General features: G+C 38.8%; 1 protein-coding gene across 5 annotated transcripts; it reads right to left on the bottom strand.

Moving 5' to 3' along the window:
- Nucleotides 1-1,105: 1,105 nt before the first annotated feature.
- ptprc (protein tyrosine phosphatase receptor type C) lies at nt 1,106-20,309 on the bottom strand. Of its 5 annotated transcripts, XM_034207387.1 has the most exons (32): nt 20,210-20,279; nt 19,989-20,098; nt 17,121-17,147; nt 15,886-16,092; nt 15,616-15,753; nt 15,362-15,391; nt 14,862-15,134; nt 14,529-14,768; nt 14,318-14,431; nt 13,864-13,998; nt 13,620-13,772; nt 13,037-13,183; nt 11,990-12,201; nt 11,824-11,884; nt 11,564-11,672; nt 11,266-11,303; nt 10,844-10,953; nt 10,592-10,682; nt 7,682-7,758; nt 7,536-7,572; nt 7,358-7,455; nt 7,078-7,203; nt 6,729-6,886; nt 5,957-6,092; nt 4,970-5,119; nt 4,742-4,832; nt 4,462-4,598; nt 4,135-4,260; nt 3,910-4,032; nt 3,625-3,785; nt 2,536-2,671; nt 1,106-1,965 (listed from the first exon to the last, which is right to left on the bottom strand). In XM_034207387.1, exons 2-32 carry the CDS (start codon nt 20,050-20,052, stop codon nt 1,648-1,650), a joined length of 4,023 nt encoding a protein of 1,340 aa, XP_034063278.1. In that variant the 5' UTR covers nt 20,053-20,098; nt 20,210-20,279; the 3' UTR covers nt 1,106-1,647. The 5 variants fall into 5 exon arrangements, with proteins under 5 accessions (XP_034063278.1, XP_034063218.1, XP_034063409.1 ...); XM_034207327.1 differs by having other exon boundaries at nt 19,989-20,309; XM_034207518.1 differs by lacking the exon at nt 15,886-16,092 and having other exon boundaries at nt 20,210-20,278.
- Between the last annotated feature and the right edge of the window lie 1,302 nt (nt 20,310-21,611).

Here is a 21,611-nt window from a genome sequence, read left to right as displayed (position 1 = left end):
TAGAAGTACCCTGACCCAATACTCACCCTAGTAATGATTACACTATTTGCTTCTTGATTCAACAGACACACAAGATGATTTGTGACTGTTTCAGTTGTGAATTTGAAGTGTAACATTATCAAGTACTGATAAAGACAGAAGTGAAAGTACTGTATATTTGCTGCCCCCCATAGAATTCAGTAAAATGTGTGTTCAGTCGAGTGTATCCTGTTACTAGGTAGCAATAGTTGAGGCTCAGCAATGAATCATAACTTTATATGTAGAAAAAGGGCACATTTCTTAACACTGATCATTTGTACATGATGGGGATGTTAATCAATAATAAGAAGGCTTGTATTGAGATGCTTCAATGAAGTGCAACATCTCACCAAAACGGCATTTATGTTTTTCATACATAGATTCGTCTTTTTATACTTTGTTTTCTAATCGTGATGAATGTTTAGAGCTCTAAAAGACATTGTAGCAAGGAATTCACTCGATCAATTGAAGACACAGCTCTGATCACATTTGTTTTGAGACTCAAGCTTGCGTCAGCTTATCATTAATAAAATCATGTTGTAAAAAATTGGAAATTATCCGTGATTTGTTTCAAAGACAATCAGCTGGCAACCATCAGCCAGAAGCCTTCCAGGCCACTGTTGCATCTTTTGATGAACACGGGTCAAGTTCAACTTTTTTGCCATGTGTATTAAAAGACAATGAAATGTGTGTGTGACACTCTGCGCCTAAAACAGGGGCACACATTCCCAGAAAGCAAAAGCAAAACAAAAAATAATCTTGGCTAACAGCCCGACAACTGTCAACAGACTTTGATTGAGATATGACAAGTAAACATCAAAATGTGATGTGTGTTTTTTTCAACAGAGAAATGCCGACTTCAAACCACTGACAACATGACATCTCTCATGTGAACTAATGAAAACTGTTTGAAATCAAGCAAATGATCACTTAGAAACCATGGATCAAAATAAGAAGCGGATTAATACAATATTTTTTGGAGGCCTGTAAAGATGTTATTCACATTTTGTAAATCCAGCATGATATAGTAGGCTATAGTGTGAAAAAGAATGGGCTTGAGTCTTGACAAAAGTCCTGGTAGAAATACTATTTTTCTTAAAGTCTCCTTTAATGAAATGACACAATGTCACATAAAACATTTTGAAATGAACAACTCAATTATTCAAACATGCCATATATATATATAAATGCAGACTCAAGCAATTGTTTTTGTTGAGGGGAAATAAAGTGCATGGTGGTTTTAAAATGAATGTCAATGGAATAAAGTATTATATTAAAGTTAATAAACGCACCATGCACTTTTAAAGAGGGTTATAAAGCAAAAACTTAAGGCATCTAGTATTTATTCTCTTACCAAGGCCCCTAGTTTGACAACAGCATTTCCACTCACAGTACCTATTATTTGCATTCTTACAGCTTTTCTAAGAAAATATTTATAACTTAATTTAAATCATATTTTTGCAAATTGACAATACAATATTTGATCAAATTCTGTAACAAATCTTAACAAAAACATCACTTTGTAAAAGCTTTACAATGTTTATACATTCATAACATAATTAAAAGAAAGCATTCAGATGAAGCACTTATTTCCTAAAAGTAAAAGTCACAGCATCCACCTGCGACCCCTCAGACCTCCACAGTAACCGTGGCTCCGTTGCTGGTGTCCTGCAGAGGGGTGGTCTCTATGGGGACACTGGAAACCTCTTCAGGCTCCTCTTTTTTGTCTTCCTTCCCACCATCAGCCACAAGAGGAGAGCTCTCTGCTGCCCCCTGCTGGTCATTGCTGATAGTGCCGGCAGCCTTCTCCCCTTCTGGCTTCTCTGCTGCTTTGGTTTCATTCACAACCTGGACGGAGTCGACTGAAGAGGCCTGTACTGCTTTCAGTTCCCCGTTCTGCACAGGGAAAACCCCCTCCAGGGCCTCGTACAAGAACTGGTACTGCTCCTGTGAGACACGCAGGCAGAGAGGAAACACATCAAGATATGTTGCTGTGATGTAGAGGAAAACATTTGATTGTGGACTTTTAGGTGACCCTTTGAACAGCACACAAAAAAGAGCACCAGAAAACAGCTTTTTGCCATATTGTTACTGTGTCAACAAAAGAGTAAAAGTATCATTCTAGAAAGCATGGTATACTACAGGTGATTTTCAATCTACTCTATTAAAAACATATTAATGAGCCACTCACTCCCACTGCTGGGCATGTTCCTTTATTGTGATGAACATGGCCACTGTAGTTTTATTTTTGAGTCATCTCACATACGCCTTTCCTGCTGTTGTAGTCACTAAAGCTCACTTCTCAATACACTTTTTAAATACATTTAAGCTTTATATCTATATTTCTTTAGGTCTTTATTTCTAAAACCTAGCACAGTAGACTGCAAATAGATATAAGGGTTTTTTTTATGTCCATAATGGACAGTAATATTATGTAATACTTTTCACACTCAAAGCTGTAGAAGTTCAAGCGTGTGAAACTTTGGGCTGACAGATATTTGGTTCCGTCTTTCTTACCAGGTTGGACAGCATGCCTTGTCTCTCCTTGCGCAGGGTTTTGGCCACCTGGAAAACATCCATCAACTTCTCAGTCTCAGCGCTGTCCAGCAGGTTCCACAGAGCACAGAAAATCCCTGACCGGGATGAGCCATTACTGGGGAGAGACACACACACACACACACACACACACACACACCACACACACACACACATCACACACACACACACACACCACATCACACACACACACACACACACACACAACACACACACACACACACACACACAACATCACACACACGACACACACACAACACACACACACACACACACACATAACACACTACAACACCACACACACACACACACACACACACACCACACATACACACACACACACACACACCACACACACACACACACACACTACACACACACACACACACACACACACACACAACACACCCACACACACACACACACACACACACACCACACCACACACACACACACACACACACACACACACACCACACACACACACACACACCACACACACACACACACACACACACACACACACACACACACCACACACACACACACACCCCACACCACACACACACACACACCACACACACACACACACACAACACACACACCACACACAACACCACACACACACACACACACACACACACACACACACACACACACCACACACACACACCACACACACACACACCACACACACACACACACACACACACACCACACACACACACACACAGTTAGATTGAGATTCCGCCATGATACGTTTTTACAAACTCTCCCAGAAGGACATATGTGTTTTTCTGTTATGTTCATGAATGTTATTTACTATGAAAACACAACATCTTAAAATGGGTAACAAGTAACAACTTCAACTCGTTTCCCTTTTTAAAGCGCCTTAATCTTAAACTTAAATCAGTAGGGTGTTTTTTTCTCCAAGAGAGTTTAAAGGTCTAAAATGTATATTTTAAAGCTCCTTATGAGAACATTTGGATATGTTCTGATTATATACCACCCCTTTAAAATTCAAGAGGACATTTTCTGAGGTTGTCTTACTTGCAGTGGACCACAACGGGTGAGTTCCTCTGTGATTTTACTCCTCCACAGCTCTGCTTGATGTCCTTGATCATGTCCGTGAGCTCCTGAGCTTTCTCCGGCAGCTCGTTGTTGGACCACGTCAGGAATTGGAACTGTTTCACCGACCGAGTCTCTTTCCTCTGTGGACAGGAGTTGTGTGGGGGGTTAAAACAGCTTGTTGAAAGGACCCATCTCATCTTAAGCTGATAGATGATAAACATCGGAAAATAACAGACTTTATTCAGTAGGCATCTGTCGTGTTACCTTGACGTGATGGAGCAGCATGTTGCGGGTGATGAAAGTTGGGGAGGTGTCTGTGCTTTCCACTTCCACCTCGAAGTCCCCAAACGTTTTCTTATCTTTGTCCCAGTAGATAGAGTTAGACTCCTGTTCACAAGAAAACACACACACAACGTTTATTTACCATATATGTACTAAGAGCATGTGGTTTATTCTCTATGCGAGGTACATACAGAACATCATTAATACCTCACTGCTCTCTGAGAGCATGACGATTGCAGATGTTTTCTTTTGGTAAACCATCAACCAGAAGTCAGCCACGGTGTCCGGCAGGGGGGTCTGCGCTGCGATGAAGTTTTGTGGACCCCAGTACCCCTGTGTGGGCAAGAAAAATCACATCACACATCTATTGTTGCACACAATTCTAACCAACAGGATGTGGTACATTCAAATTAGATTTAAAAATTCAACTGTCTGTGTGAAAGAGATAAAACCTGCTTCAACCTGCTTCAACAGGGAAGACAATGTTTCAGTTAAAACAAATCTCAATTAGACGAAAGTATATGTAAATCGTACATCTATGTGGGAGGCATTGATGTACATAGATGAATCCTCTTCCTCCTCATCTGATGATTCTTCCTCTTCCTCATCATCAGGGTCACTGTCACGACTGCGGCCTTCATCTAATTTCAGCAACACTCGGTTGTAGTCATCTGAGGCAGAAGTGAAATGAAATGTACTTTGGTAAATGATTGTACACTGTACACTTTATACAAATAATGCATACACTCAGACGTATTATAGATGTTATTCTATTGTGTCAAATGTAATGCCCCTTTGCTGAGCTGAAACCTACATGGGATGACAGAAGTAAAGCGATTCTTCTTCTTGTTCTCTTCTGTGAGCCCCTTGTTGAATGTCCTCCAGTTTTTATAGATGGGGAGTCTCTGAATTGCAAGACAAAGACTTTTCATCATAGTGCTAAAGAAAGGTCTACAGTTCCTTCCATTTACACTAATAAGATGTAAGCAGGGGGAAAAGGATAGGACTACATTTGAAAGGGACCACTAATGCTGTGCCATACCTCAAACTCATCCTCCAATAAGGTGGGTTCACTGCTGGAGTTTTTCTGTTTGAGCGTGCTCAGGGTGCTGTGGAGCTCGGACACAGTGGTCTCAGTCTCTCCAAACTGATTGTGCTCCAGCAGCGCCTGGTGTATCAAGATGTACTGGGCCTGCGTGAGGACAACATCACTTCATAAAAAAAGGATATACAGTTTGGGGATGGAGCCATTATTCACAAGACAGACAGCAATCATCCACAACCTGTTAACGCTTTCTCCTTCTCTGTGAATGGTTTGGATTTAATAAACACAATTCTGCTTCTGTAATGTTTGATCTTTACCTGTGTTCATTTCTCAAATAAGTTATTTCAGCTTCTGCCCTCTGGTGGGCGTCAGAAAGTAGACAGCTTCAGTCCACACAACATTACGCACACAATACACACATTAAACTAGCAATGTACATTTTATATTTATACTATATCATAGTGTAACTCAATCCTGTATATTCATTATAAGATAGCAGCAAATAACCAAAAGATAAAGTCAAGATGAGACCTGAAAATGATTTTAGACTTTCAAGGTCTGTTGTCATAATCAATCAATATATTGAATATTAAAAACATATTATTTATTGATTAATGTTTTCTTTTAAATTATGCATTATTAAACTTGAATTTATTGATTGATTTGAATGATTATTTAATTTATGAATTGATTATTTGATGAATAATAATGTATTTTTAACCATAATATTGTAAAAGTAACCTCTATTTAAAGGTTTTCTCTGTTTGTCTTTATGTTGCGTGTGTATCCTTGTCTCTCTTATCATCTTTGTTTAGCTGTATGTTCCTGTTGCTTCACTTCCTATGGTTGATCTTGCACGGTGAGTATTCATACTGAGAACTGAAGTCACATTATTTGTATGTGTTAATAAACTCAACCGATTAGCTAAACTCTCATGAGACACACAGACGCACACACAAAATATGACCATAGTTGATATTTTACCTCTACTTGAACCATTAGACATCTCTGTCTGCGGAGTCTGACCACGTAACCGTAGATGTCGACTCTGCCCTCCGCCTCCAGACACTCCATCATGGCATCAATGCCAATGTATGTGCCTGTCCTGCCGACCCCCGCGCTGCACATGAGATAATAACATTAGGCTGATACACATCTATACATGTCTAACAGTCACAAGGAAAGGTGAAGTCGAGCATTAGTTTAGAAACAAATAAAGGGGGGAAATGGTTGATGAGTCCCCCTGATTCAAAATGTCATCCCTTTTTGTCTTAACTCATAAGTAATTGAAACATGAAAGATCATGTCTGTCTGAAAATCTCTTTAAAAAATGTACTTAGTGCATTAGATTGTCTATGGTCGTTGGTCATTAGTAGAAATAAATGTGATTTCACCAGACTTTTTCCAATTAGAAGAGTAGTTTGGCATTACTCAAGCATCCCATGTATTGTACACTTTGTGGAGAACTGGGATATTCTGTAAGGGATGTGACTGTGATATATATAGAAAATGAACAAAACAATATGCAGCATAAACAGTATAACTGATTGCAAGTATGGCATATAAGTAATGAACTAAATATTGGGAAATAAGCACAGAATATATTAGATATGGCCTGATCATGCCAAAGACAAATGGAAACAATGGGGAATGGAATCACACCCAATCACAACTAGAAGTAGATTAAAAATGTTGTTTACTCTGATTATTAGAACAATGTGTAGTATTTGTTAGCTGAAGCTTGTAGGCTACTAACCTGCAGTGAACAACGATGGGGCCGCTGAAGAAATTCTTGAACGCATTGACACGCCGCCTCAGTTTCAGGAGCAGATGTGGTTCTCCGGGGACGCCGTGGTCCGGCCAGCTCATGAACTGGATGTGAGTCACTTCCCTCTCTGAGTTCTTCTCCCTCTTCTGCAGACACACAGGAAGGTAATGCATACATGCACAAAGACATATATAAAACAGATTCATTCACATTTCATATTTATAGAGATAAAGACTGACAGATATACTGGCTTTCACTTACACACAGACACACATGTATACACACACAGGCTAAAAGTAACAATATATATTTCCACTAGTTTATCCAGTGAACTCACATTAGTAAGGCTGAGATGGCGGATGGTGTAATCTGGGCAGTGGTCCTCTGAGTTCAGCTTCACAATAAACTCCTCAAAGATCTCTGCCTCGCGGTCTCGAGACGGCCAGTACTGCGCACATTTGACCTGATTTGGCAAATCAGTAAGACATGAGTAACATATTGGTACATTTTCACTATCAGCAGTATTCTCCAAGAAACAAGACCACAGTGTGGGCATGAGTGTGAATGAATATATCTGATAAAGTGTATGTGGCAGAGAAGCAGTGATCAAGTCTTACCCGGTTTCCTTCTTCACAACGCGTTACCATAACGATGATAGAGGACTGCTGCTCCCACACCATCCTCCAAAAGTCACTGACAGTCTCTTCCTTTGGCCCTACAACACACACAATATATACATAAATACTGTATATAAATGGGCAAGTGCAGAAGTGTTTGTGTGATTAATTGCTTTACCTTGTGCTGCGATGTATTTTTTGGATTCCTTGTACCCCTGCAGCAGGAACAAATGTCAATAAGGCATGTATTGTCAGAAAGAGATCATGAGTGTGTAATGTGATGCAGCAGTAGTAGAAATAGTTGTAGTATAGGATTGTTCATACATCGATGAAGCTGGCATTGATGTAGTCACAGCCTGTCTCCCCATTTCCAGTGGTCAGCTGAACACGGTTATAATCATCTGGTTCAGGACAGAAAATAAATCATTATCACAGAAGACGACTGAACAACTCCCAATGAAGAAGTATTCTTGAAATTCCATTCAGAAGCTGTTTATAGTTATGTTAAAAACATAACATTTATATGTCCCATTTTAATTTACTCTTTATATTGACTTTAAAGGGATAGTGGAAATGGAACCTCAAATAGTTTCGTTTTAACTTATATACAAGCATAATTACGTACCAAAACAATCACACCTGATTAAAAAAATATAATAATTGCCTTACGCATGTTAGAAGCACTTTATTGCAGCTTCCCCGACGTGTTTTAGAAACGAAATGTTCGACTCAGCCAAACCGGAAGTGACGAAAACTTAGGAAGACGATACGATAACAAACCATGGCGTCTATGCAGAATGAACGTGGAAGGGCAAATATACCAGACAAAGAAGAAGGATTGTACGAGGTATCCAGTGATGATAGCGAGTCAGAAACATCCTCTCGGCTTTCCTACGAAAATGTCGTTTTAGGAACTGAATCTGAATCCGGTTCAGTAAGCGACGATGGTGACAATATTGAGCCAGACGATGGACCATTACGTCCTTATTTGCCCGAGCCCGAGGTGATGGTTCACGGCATGGGCAATGGCGAGGATGACCAGGACCAGGCGCCAGATGATGCACCCCTACGCACAAATAATCTTGACTGGTAGGTCCCTAAGCATAGCTCACGCATCTTAAGATCACCTGTAGCCTTTACAAATATTAATCATTGTTAACCAGTTAAGCCCGAAGGTCCCCCCAGTGGACCCCTCCCACAGTTTTTTTTCTCTCACATGTCTCAGGGCTTCTTAACATTTATGAAACTATTAATGTTTCATACCCTTTTAAAGGTAAGAAACTCCGCTAACTGACAATAAGAACAATTGTTAGCTAGAAAAAACACAAGAGTAATACCAAGCCTTTGAATTAGCATTGAGCGAAACAATGCTAACTAATGCTAACGCTTTTTTACACACAACACACGGTAGAAATGCCCTTATTACTATCTTAACTGCACAAACAAGATATACGATTTAAAGCTGAGACTCCACAGATTCCACACATGTAATGTCATCACTGTAAGACCTCGAATTCCTGGAGATATCAGCCAGAAAAGAGAAAGTAAACAACATCCGGTTCCAAAAATATTACAATAATTACGTCTTACCTTTTTTGATTTGTGATCAAAAGTTGTGTTCAACGGAATAAAAACGCATCTCAAGGTTAATCCAATGTCTTTGTGTCACGTAGAATTTTTTACTGATAATCAATCATCATATTTATGGCAATATACTCGGTATAAAGTATTGACACATCTATTAACCATAATAAAGGTCGGCTATTCACATGCAAATGCTATTGAATGTCCGCCATTGTTTGTGCCCGTCTTCCTATGCTCTCGTCATCACCCGAAGATTCCCGACGATTCCCGAAGTATTTCGTTTCATTGAGAGGGCGCAGTAAAATTGAAAATAAAATGAAACTAGGTGCATGAAATAAAAAAAAATTGTTTATTATGCTTATTTTTAATAAAAATACATAAGTTAAACCTAAAATTCGCGGATTTCCACTATCCCTTTAATATATACACCCTGGAGCCCTGGAGGGTTCATAGAGAGAAAAATAAATAAAACGTGGCCACGTTTTACTTTCTCGTGCGCACGCTTTAGTAACTCGTGCGCACGAGTTAATAAAGCGTGCGCACGAGTTAATAAAGCGTGCGCACGAGTTAATAAAGCGTGCGCACAAGTTAATAAAGCGTGGCCTCGTTTTGTGTGTGTGTGTGTGTGTGCGTGTGCTGTTCGTGGTAATTTGAAAACAAATGCTGGTGGTGTCGGATACACACGAACACGCACACAGAGCGGAGCTGAGCACACACACACACACACACATCATGCGCCCCGGTGACAGGACATCTCCTTCATAAAGCGAGGGGGAATAATCGGGCAGTTCGATGTGTGTGTGGTTAAACATAGCAGCCTCGATCTCTATTCAGCGGTTCTAATGAAGGGAAACGCAGTGAAGTAAACAGTAAAAGGCACTGCTCTTCTCAGATTCTGCTGAGTTACACGTTACTGCCTCCAGTGCCCTGTACGACGAAGCCAGTTCAACAGACCCTGGACCTGGACATGTTCGATTTACCCGGCTTAACTGACCCTAACAAACGCGATGTCGATAAGCGGTCCTACGAAGCTGGTTATCAACTCAGTAAATCAACCAGGGTTTCTCTGTCCGGCTGAGAGCGCGCTCATGTGAAAGGGACGGGGTTAGCAACATTTGACCAATCACAAACATGGAGACGCGTGCTGACAGCGCAGCGTCATACTTCATGAATGAATAGTGTAAATAGCTAATCCTGCTTCGTAGTACAGGCCACTGGTGCCGCTGAGATTTCATAAAGTGAAGGAGGTTTTCCTTCTATAAAACAGCTGTGGGCAGCAGATACTGGGAGTCACTCAATTTAAATAAAACGAGGCCACACTTTATTAACTCGTGCGCACGCTTTAGTAACTCGTGCGCACGAGTTACTAAAGCGTGCGCACGAGAAAGTAAAACGTGGCCACGTTTTATTTATTTTTCTCTCTATGAACCCTCCAGGGCTCCGTAAATATATCTTGCGTTAAAGTTAAAAACCACAACAACACAAACAATCATCTGTGAATCAAATCCTGCTCACAGATTTGCAACATTTCCCACAACAGTTGAATAGATATTAAAGAAATCTGTCACCGTTTAAACACTATGGCAAACGAGTGTAGACAAAGCCAGGTACGACTAAGTGATGGTTTCATGTGTTGTTGGACAGACTCACATGGCAGGATGTCCACGTAGCGATTCTTGGGGACGTTGCACACCTTTTTGGCCTCTTTCACGGTGTACCGCGTGAAGATTCTGGGCATGCTCTGTCAACAGAAAAAAAGAAATGTAATTTGCCAAATGATGTCTTTGTCCTGAACATGTTCATCAAACTTTCTAGGTTCAGCCTTCAACTTTTACTACCTTGACATCCAAAAATAGACAAATAAATATAAAAAAACAATGTCCCAAAAGGTTTCAAATGTACCTGAAACTCAGCCAGGAAGAGTCTTCCCTCATCAGCAAGCTTCCTCTTGTAGGTTTCCAGCAGGACCTCTGCTGCGATCGGCTCCACTGCCAGCAGATTCTCCTCGTCGTCTACATCAGCAAACCAGCCAGAAGATAAGACACCGAAACAACGTAATACTGTATTAGTGCTTATTTGTTACTAACCCTTATTCTAAATTGCAATGTACATGTGGTACTTAATTGATTTCCCCATACATTTGTCTTGAAATTCGCTTCTTCATCATATGACAAGGAATACATGTGTGTATTCAAATCTTTTTACAAACATCATGCATCATTTGAGAAAAGTAGCAGCTACGCGAGCTATTTATTACATACTTAAAGACTGTTTTGAACATGTTATTAAAGACTAAGTAAAGTGGAAATATGAAGTCTACTCACTTGCTGTAGTAATAAGCATCATGCTTTCACCCAGATTGCTGCAAAATAAAAAATAGAAAATAGGCTTCAAAGATTTTACAGTTTACAGAATGGAAAAAGAAAGCAAAGAGGAAAAGCTAGTAGTAATGTTAGTTATGTCTATAATGCAATAATATGACTTTTAATTTACTGAAAATTTAACAAAATGGATTTATCAGTATAAAACCTGCAGTTGCAGTTGTTTACAACAAAACAATCACAGAAATAAACCATAACCAGGATCCAGGCGAAAGTAAAATTGACGCTGAATGAAACTCACTGGGACTGTCTGCGCCTCAGAATGTAAATCTTGTAGACGACCAGAAGTAGGGCCACAGACGTGAGGATGATGAGGAAGACCAAAAACCCAATGACAGCTTTGTCATTATCTGTAAAATGATGGGAACATAATATCAAAGCTGTGGCATTTATGTTACAGACACAATCTATGGTATTGAATATATTTTATGTAGGTCAGAACATTTATTTCTTTAACAGAACAATGCAAGACAATTTGGCATGAATTAAAACACCACATACAGGAAGTGGAGACAGTCTCTCCGATGGGAATGCCCTCGTTGTCTCCATTGGAAGCAGTCACCTGGAAACACAGAAGATCTCCTCATCAGGAAATATAGCATTTGAAGAAATATGAGGAATAAAGTTGTAATAGTGTTTGGAAACCAAAGGTTTGGCTCATACACACCTTCAGTTCGTATTCGGTTGAGTAGCTTAAAGCTTTGAATTCAAACTTGCATTCGGTTGGGTTCGGAGTCTCAATCAGGACATCACCACCACTATAAAGACGTGCGATGTAACCCTTCCTAGGTCCATTAAAATCAGTTGGAGATTTACAGATTGCGTGAATCACGTTATGCTCTAGAAGATTCACCTTCAGGTCCATAATTGCTCCTGGCACTGTAAAAAAACATATTTTAAGTGATATTTAAATTTGTTTAAACAGCATTTTAAACAATGATTTGCATCAGAAGTGTGTTGCTGCATTGGATGAATGGTTGTAGGGATATAAATACAAACTGCAAATCAAAGAAAGTTGCATTGAAAACATGTATCATTATAAATTCATTGTAAAAAGTTTTTATTCTTTAATCTTTTATGATTTTATGATGAATGTATTTTTGTTATCTAATTTATCTGACACGGCTGTTATAGTGTGTGTTGAGGGAAGTCTGCAGGTTGGACTTCACATGCATCACATTTATGAAATGGAAATTACAATTTTTAAAGGAAATAACAACGAGTTATGAAATGATGCATGACATCATGTTAAAGTTGATTTAATTAATTAGTTGGGTCAGAACAGACTCAAGTCGGTAGAGTTATAGAAAAACACAATACAATAAAAAACATTGTTCTTCTTCACTAATGACTGCAAATACAGTGTAATGTTCATTATAATGGCCTGAAAAACAATGATGTATATGCTGTCTGATTCACAGCATTTAATATCATTTGTTAAAAAAAGACAGACAGAATAAGATTAGTCACATAATTGATATGATGATATTAAATAGAAGAAATGAGATATAAATGTTAAGTACTATAACGTAATTACTATAACTTAACATTCTAAAATCATTCATTATATTAAATTGTGTGTTGATGTTCCAAATTGAAATAATGAGTGACTTTATAACGTACCTTTCAACAACATAGGAAATTATACCTTAATAAATATTTGTTTATATTACCTTTGATCTAAATATGATCCAAGAGACATTTAAACACTTACCTCCAATCGTTGTCCTCTGTTTTACATGAGTTGGTGCAGGAACATAGTTTTTGTTGTATATGGGTTGGACTGCACAGTTATACTCGATGTATGGTTTCAGTCTATCAATTTGACATGTTCCTCCAGATGGATTTTTGTCAGCGACAGCTACATGAGTTGTTTGATTCAATATAGAGAAAGCAAAGACAGAACATTGGGATTAAACAACAGCACATTGTTTTGTTGGTTAAGATACCTGTTGCTATTAATCAAACAATCAATAAATCATTCAGTCAATCAGTGACATCCGTCATTGGTAGATCACCAACCATGCACTCTTAAATTAAACTTTTCAAATTGTGTAATTATGCAAACAGACTGGGAAATTAACAACATTTATATATTTGTATAATATTTCATGAACATTATATAAATATTCTTCAGGAAACATTGATTTGTTCTATCATCTCAGGTTATGACTAACACCTACCTTCACTCAGCATGCTAAAGTGTTTGCATGGAGCACTGATTCAAATTGACACACTTTTTTCACGATTTAGTTAAACTGAGCGATGAAATAGATAATCTAAATATTTTAACTTACTTTTCTCATATGATTGAGTAGATTTACAGCTGCACTCATAAGAAAGCTTCTGAAGTTTAGGAAGGACAACTCCACATTTCTCACTGGCTGTGGTCCAACTCAAACCAATGGAGGTGTTGGTGGCACTTGTCACTGTGATGCTCATGTTAAGATCTGTAGGGACACATCAGACATTAATTACACTTCTCTTCTCCATAGTTATCTTTATTATCATTGCCCTGAGGTAAGGTGATTATTCACGTACCACAGACAATCTTGAACTTGATAGCAGTTGTGTTTTTTATGTTGACATTGTTCTCCATGATCTGACCGGTGCAGTTGTAGTCTGTGTAGGGCTCCAGGACAGTAAGATTCTTCAGCTCATTGGGTTTTCCAACTTCTAAAAACACAAGTTAGACAACATTTCTTCAAAAGCTGTTACATAAATCCCTGTGAGCTCTTACATGTTGGGTTTGGATAAGATTCAAATGTGGACACATGTTTATAGCAATCGAGAAAAATAGATATTATATTAAAAACGTATTCACAGAGTGCACAAAGCAACACTTCAACTTCGTCTTGAACGAGAACAAATAATAATACACTTTTAGATAAAACTGTATGTGTTTCTACAGTAAGATCATCTCATGTGAATATTTCCATGTTAATCCAGTCATAATGTTGGTGACAGACTCTTTAGTTCTGGTATTTCCACTTACCCTGACAGCTGTAAGTGATGTGGAGATTCGTGCAGTTTGGAGGCAAATCTGTTTTTATTTCTGCAGGAAGTTTAGTTGGACTCGTTTGATTTATTTCACTTGGATTTAAGAAATCTGTTGGAAAAAAAGGAAACAGTGCATACATGAACAATTATGAATGAGGTTTACACCACATGCATTTTTAAACAAACAAAGACTCTACTGTACATACTAGCAGTGATGCTTCTGGTGAGGCTCAAGGCGCTACAGTTTCCTGAAGTGAACGTCGTAGTCAAATCGGTGCAAATGTCAATGTAACGAGGTTTGAAACAGATCCCATTTTTGTCACTTTTGCACGTTTCAGCTGAAATTATTATATTATGTGACTTTGATAGTGAAGAGCTGATGTTCCAGTCACTACGGTAACAAACATATCCCGCCATGCAGCTGCCATCTTTAATATCACCTTCTTCTGAAATACACAAGTGAAAATGAACAAACACAACTGTCAGTGTCTCTTATATTTAAAAAAGGAAGATAATATTCAACAATTATTAATACTCACTCCATTCGTTTGTCTCAGTTGTATTTGTTTGCGTGGTGCAGGGTGTTTTTTTGCCAGCAGCATCATTAAATGCCACATCATGCTCATACTCAGTGCAGGGCTTCAGGTGTTTGATTTCATGTGTTAAGCTTTCATTGGAGAACTGAACAGGATCGTTGTGTCCAGTATCTGGTCGGCCCGTTTCTTTGATGTTGATGGTGTAGTCGCCAGTCGTAAAGTTCCCATTCATGGTAATGTTGAAGCCAGACTTGCTGGTTGTGACCGTGTAAGAACCTGCACACAAAATAAAAACAAAACCTGGTGACATCCTTTAATCCCAGGCACTTTGTTCATGTAGATGTTGAAAGTTCTCCGGGGAATCTGAACTTTACTTTCTGCAATAGCATTCATTGCCAAGGATTACACTATGGAGAAATACAAACATAATCTTTGAACGTTTTTGTTAAGATGAGTGTGAAGAAGACCTGTATTATGTCTTGAAAATAAAAACTGATACTCACACTCCAGAGGTGGAGGGGCTTGAGCTTCGGCTGGAGAACACATTCAAAGTGATCAGAAAAAGAAACAACAACATTTTAATATATGCTTATGACAACATCAATACTCTTGCAACTGTGTGTATTTTATTAACCTAACGTAACACACTCATTAGCAGTGCTAGTAGCTGTAGTCTACATTCATAATAGTAACACAGTAATATCAGAGTCTTATAGAAGAACAAATGGCGGGCTTGTTAAGGAGAAAACGTTCCAACCTTTGGCGTTAGTAGTCACTGATGTGTTGGACGTGGTGATTGGAGGTTGAGTCTGGGGTTGAGAGGTGCTTGTCAGCAAGTCTAATGCGTTGGTGGGTGAGGGTGAGGGTGAGGTGATTGTAGGAGGAGTAGTAGTGGCTGTAAGAGGGAGAGCATGCTAGAAGTCACCCTACAAAATGGTCTGCCAATAGTCTTACCAGATGTCAGCAATGTCAGGCTGATTTCAACGCTGTTTCCAATAAAAGTGTAAACTGAGGCAGAATACATTACCAGATATACTAGTTGAATATGTTGAAGGCATTGGTGGGTTTGAGGTGAGTGTTGGAGTGGTGAGTGGAGGTTTGTGGGCAGTTGTTCGATTGTCTGGAGATATGACAGCAGTTTCTGTCATGGTGCGTGGAGATGAGGTGTTGATTGGTAAAGTGAATGCTGAAGGAGAATTTGTGCTGGTGCGTGGAGGTAAGGTGGTTGAAACATCTGCGTTCCAAGAAAATAGAAATAAATCAGGCCAAACACAATATGACAACGCTAGTTCTTCAAAAGGAGCAACAGGAACACAAATTAACTCAGCAAATTAATTAATTCTGTTTCCTGTTGTCAGAAAGATGGTGTTGCCACTTGTCAATTCTTACCTACATGTGTCCTAAAATACATTTGTTTTAATAAGAGGAGAAAAATTGAAACACACATAGTATCAAGAGCAGAGCAAGACCATATATATCACAGAGCAAGACCAAATATATTTTCAGAGGAGGAAAGGCAGTATACAGCTGGAAGTGCTCAGCAGGACAATTCAGCTAGAATAGTTGAAATGCTGTGAGATTAAATACTTCCTGTTTTAGGATGACAAAACCCTAGCAAGGTTGCCAACTCGAATAGGATTGTGTAAAGGGAGGTACAGTGATGTTACATGATAGCTACCTGGCTTAGCTTCTTCACAGGGTCAAAAACAAAGTTTGATGTGATGAAACACGACTATGATGACACATTTCTACAGCTTTCACACAGACACTGTTGGATAAACCCTCACATTTCTATAAAATAACATCAACATATATTTAGTATTCGTCCTATTCCTATTTTTGTTGCATTGAAAAGTACTGGTAAAGTAACAGTAAAGTATAACATGTGGTTTGTATTAAACTTAAACTCACTATGCAGGCACTTCAGACAAGGAAACAAAACATTAATACATTATTATGGACATAAGCATGAGATAATTGCTGTGTATAATATTATCAACATATTATGCACAAACACCATGTGAATAAGTTAAAACTCCTAAAAGTGTAGATGCTATGAGGTCAGTTATTGCTAATTTATTTAAAACAGGTAAAATACCCTAACACAAAGTAAGACTGTATACTGTGTATGAATTTAACAAAACGTTTGCACTGGACTTCAACATAAATGTGAATTATACATCCTTTGCAAAGCAAGTGAGCATAACATATCAAAACTATCTGTATGTAAGGAAAGTTAAATAGTTTAGTTTAGCCACTTACTGGTTGCATCTGAAGTTGAATTTGCACCTGCAAAGAGAAAATAAAAGTAAATCATTGTGGCACTTTTTGTCAATAAAAGATGAACAAATTGAGTTTAGTTTATTGTGTTTTTAAGCATCAACTTCATCAGAAAGATGAAACCCTTCCTGCAGGGCCGAGACATTATCATGCGACCGTGCTCATCAAGTTCTGCATGAGACAGCGCTGTGCAACCTGGTTGCTATGACAATGCGGCAACAAGCCACATTTGCTATTTCAGAAGGCAAACCGCTACTTCCTGCTTTGCGATGAAACCTACAAAATCCCCATACAAGATTAGTTTCAGTTTAGACAGAAGACAGGCCAATGTAGAAGCACTAATGGTCTTTGTCTCCTTTCTTTAGAAAACTATTATCATTCAAAATAACATTCATGCCAGTCATGTCAACAAATTGTATTCATACCATTCTGCATTCTGCATTCTACATTACATTAGTTTTACCAAGTCCATATCAGCACATGTCAGTAAAGGTGTTATTGATAATAATGTTAATTGATTTGGCTGTTTCATCACTACATGCATACACAACTTAAGAATACGTTTACCATTAGCACATCTCAGCTGTTCATTGTTCCTAATAGTAACAGCAGTGAACAGTGAGGGTGATGTGATGGGGGACAGATGAACAATGAGACTCAGGATGTGGTTTGGCGCTCTTTTTTTCTACATTGAGCAGAGATGCATGCTCTCTGCAGTGACATTTACAACCTTTGTACTTTGTGGTGACTGATCTGAATAGTTTCAGAAAGTTGTTGGAGACGTGTCAACTGTGCTTTATGAGTAATTCAAAAAGCTACTGGGAACACGTTATTCAAACTCAAATTCTTATCATAAATACATCTTTTTTTAAAGTTGTTTTTAAGAATAGTTTTAAGTGAAGCTTGTTGGTCCTTTAGTTACGTTTTATTCAGTGTCTACAGAGTTAAGTTGGAAAGAAAAGTGTGATATTTTAACATCACCCTTTCCAAGGTCACAAGCATGTGTCCACGTCTGAGAGAAAAAGAAGCAGAAGAATAAATGTAACAGTGCAAAGTTGACAGCAAAAACCAGAGTTCAACTGCCCACCACACTTGACCCTGAATCCATTTACTTGCCTGTCATTTGGTAAAGAAACTGATGCAGTGTCTGGATTTATCTCTTATGTATCAGTTTTCAGGGTTCACCATTATCACAATCAAAAAATCTGCTTCTACTTTCTTCTCATATTTTGCATTGACATAAACGTTCCCCCTCCTCCGAGAAACAGCTTTAATCGTGTCTAACTTTTGTGACCTCACTTCTTCATTTTACACACTGAACTTCCCCTTTTTTCATGAATTCTCAAGTCTTTTACTTGTGCTCTGTTTTAGTCTGCTTGGTGCTCTGCACTGCTCTGGCAGGAAATGAAGGCGACTCCAATGGAACACGGAAGTGGTCAACTTCTTGATCACACAACTCTGTCCCGCAGCAGCTAAAGAGAGCGTGTCAACTTTGCATCTTAATGGGGCACTGTTGCCTTCATCTAGTTGGTTTGAATACATACATGTGGTGTGCATGTGATCGATAATACAAATCTAAAAAGGTTAAAGAAGACAAAGTTGAGCTTAGTTTTGAAAAGGATTAGTCTTTGACTAGTTTGTGTGTGCTGCTATATTATGCTTAAACATCATGATGTGGAAAGTTGTGGTACACATATGTGTTGCATGTCAAAAGTATGTACTGTTTGAATAAATATCTTCCCTTAAACAGGCCACTTTTCGGCAGAAACAGCATGATGTGATTGTAATACTTTAAGTATATTTATCTGATTATACTTGTACACTTTCACTTAAGTAAGATAAATAGATTCAAGGGTTTATTTCAGATCACATGGACAGACATCTGAGCTGAAAATAGCAGAAATAATTTGATGTGCTCAACAGTAGCAGAACTCTGAGTGATGCAAGAGGCAGTAAGGAGGGTCTCACTTAACACACGCACATTTGCACAATGCTCACAAACCACATGCACACAGATTTCTATCTTATACAAAACCCAAAGTCACTAGGGTTGAAGTGAAGAACTTGAAGGGACACACCCAGAAAAATCCTCTCATCTCTGACACACACACACACACACACACACACACACACACACACACACACACACACACACACACACACACACACACACACACACACACACACACACACACACATACACACACACACACACACACACACACACACACACACACAATGTCAAAGCAGAACAGAAACATGATTGCAAAAATTCCCACAGCTTTGTACCAAGTGTAAGAACATGTTTTAAAGAGTCTTCTTATTAACAGCGCTCTTTGATGGAACATAACTGTTTATTCTTATGCCAAAGGGGTTGCCAAACCTGTCACTTTTCAGCTTCTCACATCAGGTGTGCTCTGTAATGTCTTGTGTTCTTGTGTTTTGAAAGTTTAAGAAACGTGAAGGCGCAACTCAAAGGCATGATATACTGTAGCTTGTCATTTCTGCCCTTAGCTTTAGTTTAAATGATTTTAGTTTGTGTGGTGATGTTTTCCAGTTTAAAAAAAACAAGTTATAAAGCGTGTTTGCGCTGACAGATTCATGTCTCTATCTGAGGAATAGAAATCATTTCTCCTTTTTCTCATAAACTCGATCAACCATATGCTTCAAAAACAGGTCAGAAGAATAAAAGACCTTATCAGGTACAGTTGGCTATCACTTGTGTTTTGCATCATATATAGATTTATTTCCATCTGAACAACTTTCCGATGACAATCACAAAGGCACAACTTTCTAAAACACCATTTATTTAGCTTTCCTGATCAACCAAATGAATATTTGAGTACTTACAGTTGGCCAAAGCGATGATCCCAGCCCAGAGCAGCAGGGTCGTCGGTCCACAGCGACCTGCCATTTCAAGGAGTTAGGGTGTGTTCGGACACGCACCATCCAGTAAAGTCCTGGTGGGGACCAACAGGCAGGTAGTCACCGTCAAACAGAAGCTTATCCCCTATTCTAAACTCACTTCTAAGAGAGAAATAAGTCAAAAGTCGTTATTTAAAACTAAATACGTTTTTTGTCTTATCAGTGGACGCAGCTTCCTGGACTTGTTCCCCAAACCCTAAACCTCGCCTCTGGTTTCAAGTCAAGCAAGTGGGAGTGATGTCACACAAAAAGAGACTGCCTTTACCTTAACACTTGGTTACAGGAAGCTTCATTTCAGCTAGACCACGAGAACAGGAAGTCTTCTCTCATCTAATCTTCACTCTCTTGTGTTTAAGTGTGAAAACCATCTGACTTGTGAAACAAAAGAGTGAATTTCAGCTTTTTTTTAAATTAAAGTTTATGATTTGGAGGTTTTTTAGATACATGCTTAGCACACATTGTTTGACAGTTTAACTCCATATCAATAGACAGAGCGAGAAAGACAATGGGGATGTTAAACAACATGGACGCTTCCCAGGACAATGTCCTCTGTCTAGTTGGCTTTTGTTAGACTGTTCAACATCAGAATGAGCTATTTTACATCTGAAACATTTGACATACACTAGTGCTACCTCTCACAGCTCCTCTTCTTTGGTGCTGACTCCTCCCTGCTCTTAAGCTTACAGGCCTACAGACGTTCGGCCATGTTATCAAAAGCGCACGAGAAGCTCGCACTACAATGTGCAAGACAAAAAATATGCAGTCTTTCCTTTCTCAAATGTGGTTTTTTCTATCAGTCTTCAGAGAGAAACATGTGGCCATTGGCTCCAGAAGTGAATTTTTACATTTCTGCTGTTCCGTCTGTGTGAAATACATGTATAAGGGCTGTTAGATCTCTTCAAAGTCATTGATCATGTAGTGTTTGATCATCATTCTCTGCCTTGGAGCTTTAAATGCTTTGCTTCTGTTTACATACACAAGAAAATAGGGGATAAAACAGGAAGGAGAGGACTGGAGAAACTCTCCGGGGATCGAGACTCACACACTGGGTGGTGGGCTGAGATGAATGTGGATGAAACACAGTCAGCTAGTTCATGCAGTTGAATGAAAAAAATAATACATGCAATTTAGAAGACCCATTTTAGAATTTAGACAGTTTGATTCTGAGGTGGTAGAGTCTCTACAGCAAGGCGAGGGTGATAACAATAACAATAACACATACAGTAGATCACATAAAACCTTTAGAAATATATTAGTGTTTATTCTGATGGGATTAAATAGGTTACAGACTAGCTGCTTGCCTTTTTAGAAATAATATATTTTGGTGAACATAAATGTGAATCTGAAGCCCAATGGGAACACCGCATTTCTGACACATTTTAAGCACAAGAATCTGAATATAGATTTCCTCCTAAACCAGTGGCACACATGCCATTTGGTTATTTCCACTTCTGAGAATATAGATTCTGGTTATCAGGAAGTAGCTCTTAAGCAAGCAGAATGAAGTAAACGCAAACCAAATGCATCTGTATTCAGTCACGCAACATA

Source organism: Gymnodraco acuticeps, unplaced genomic scaffold, assembly GCF_902827175.1.
Source record: "Gymnodraco acuticeps unplaced genomic scaffold, fGymAcu1.1, whole genome shotgun sequence".
In the NCBI taxonomy this organism is placed as follows: domain Eukaryota; kingdom Metazoa; phylum Chordata; class Actinopteri; order Perciformes; family Bathydraconidae; genus Gymnodraco; species Gymnodraco acuticeps.
This window is presented reverse-complemented; position numbering and strand designations above follow the sequence as displayed.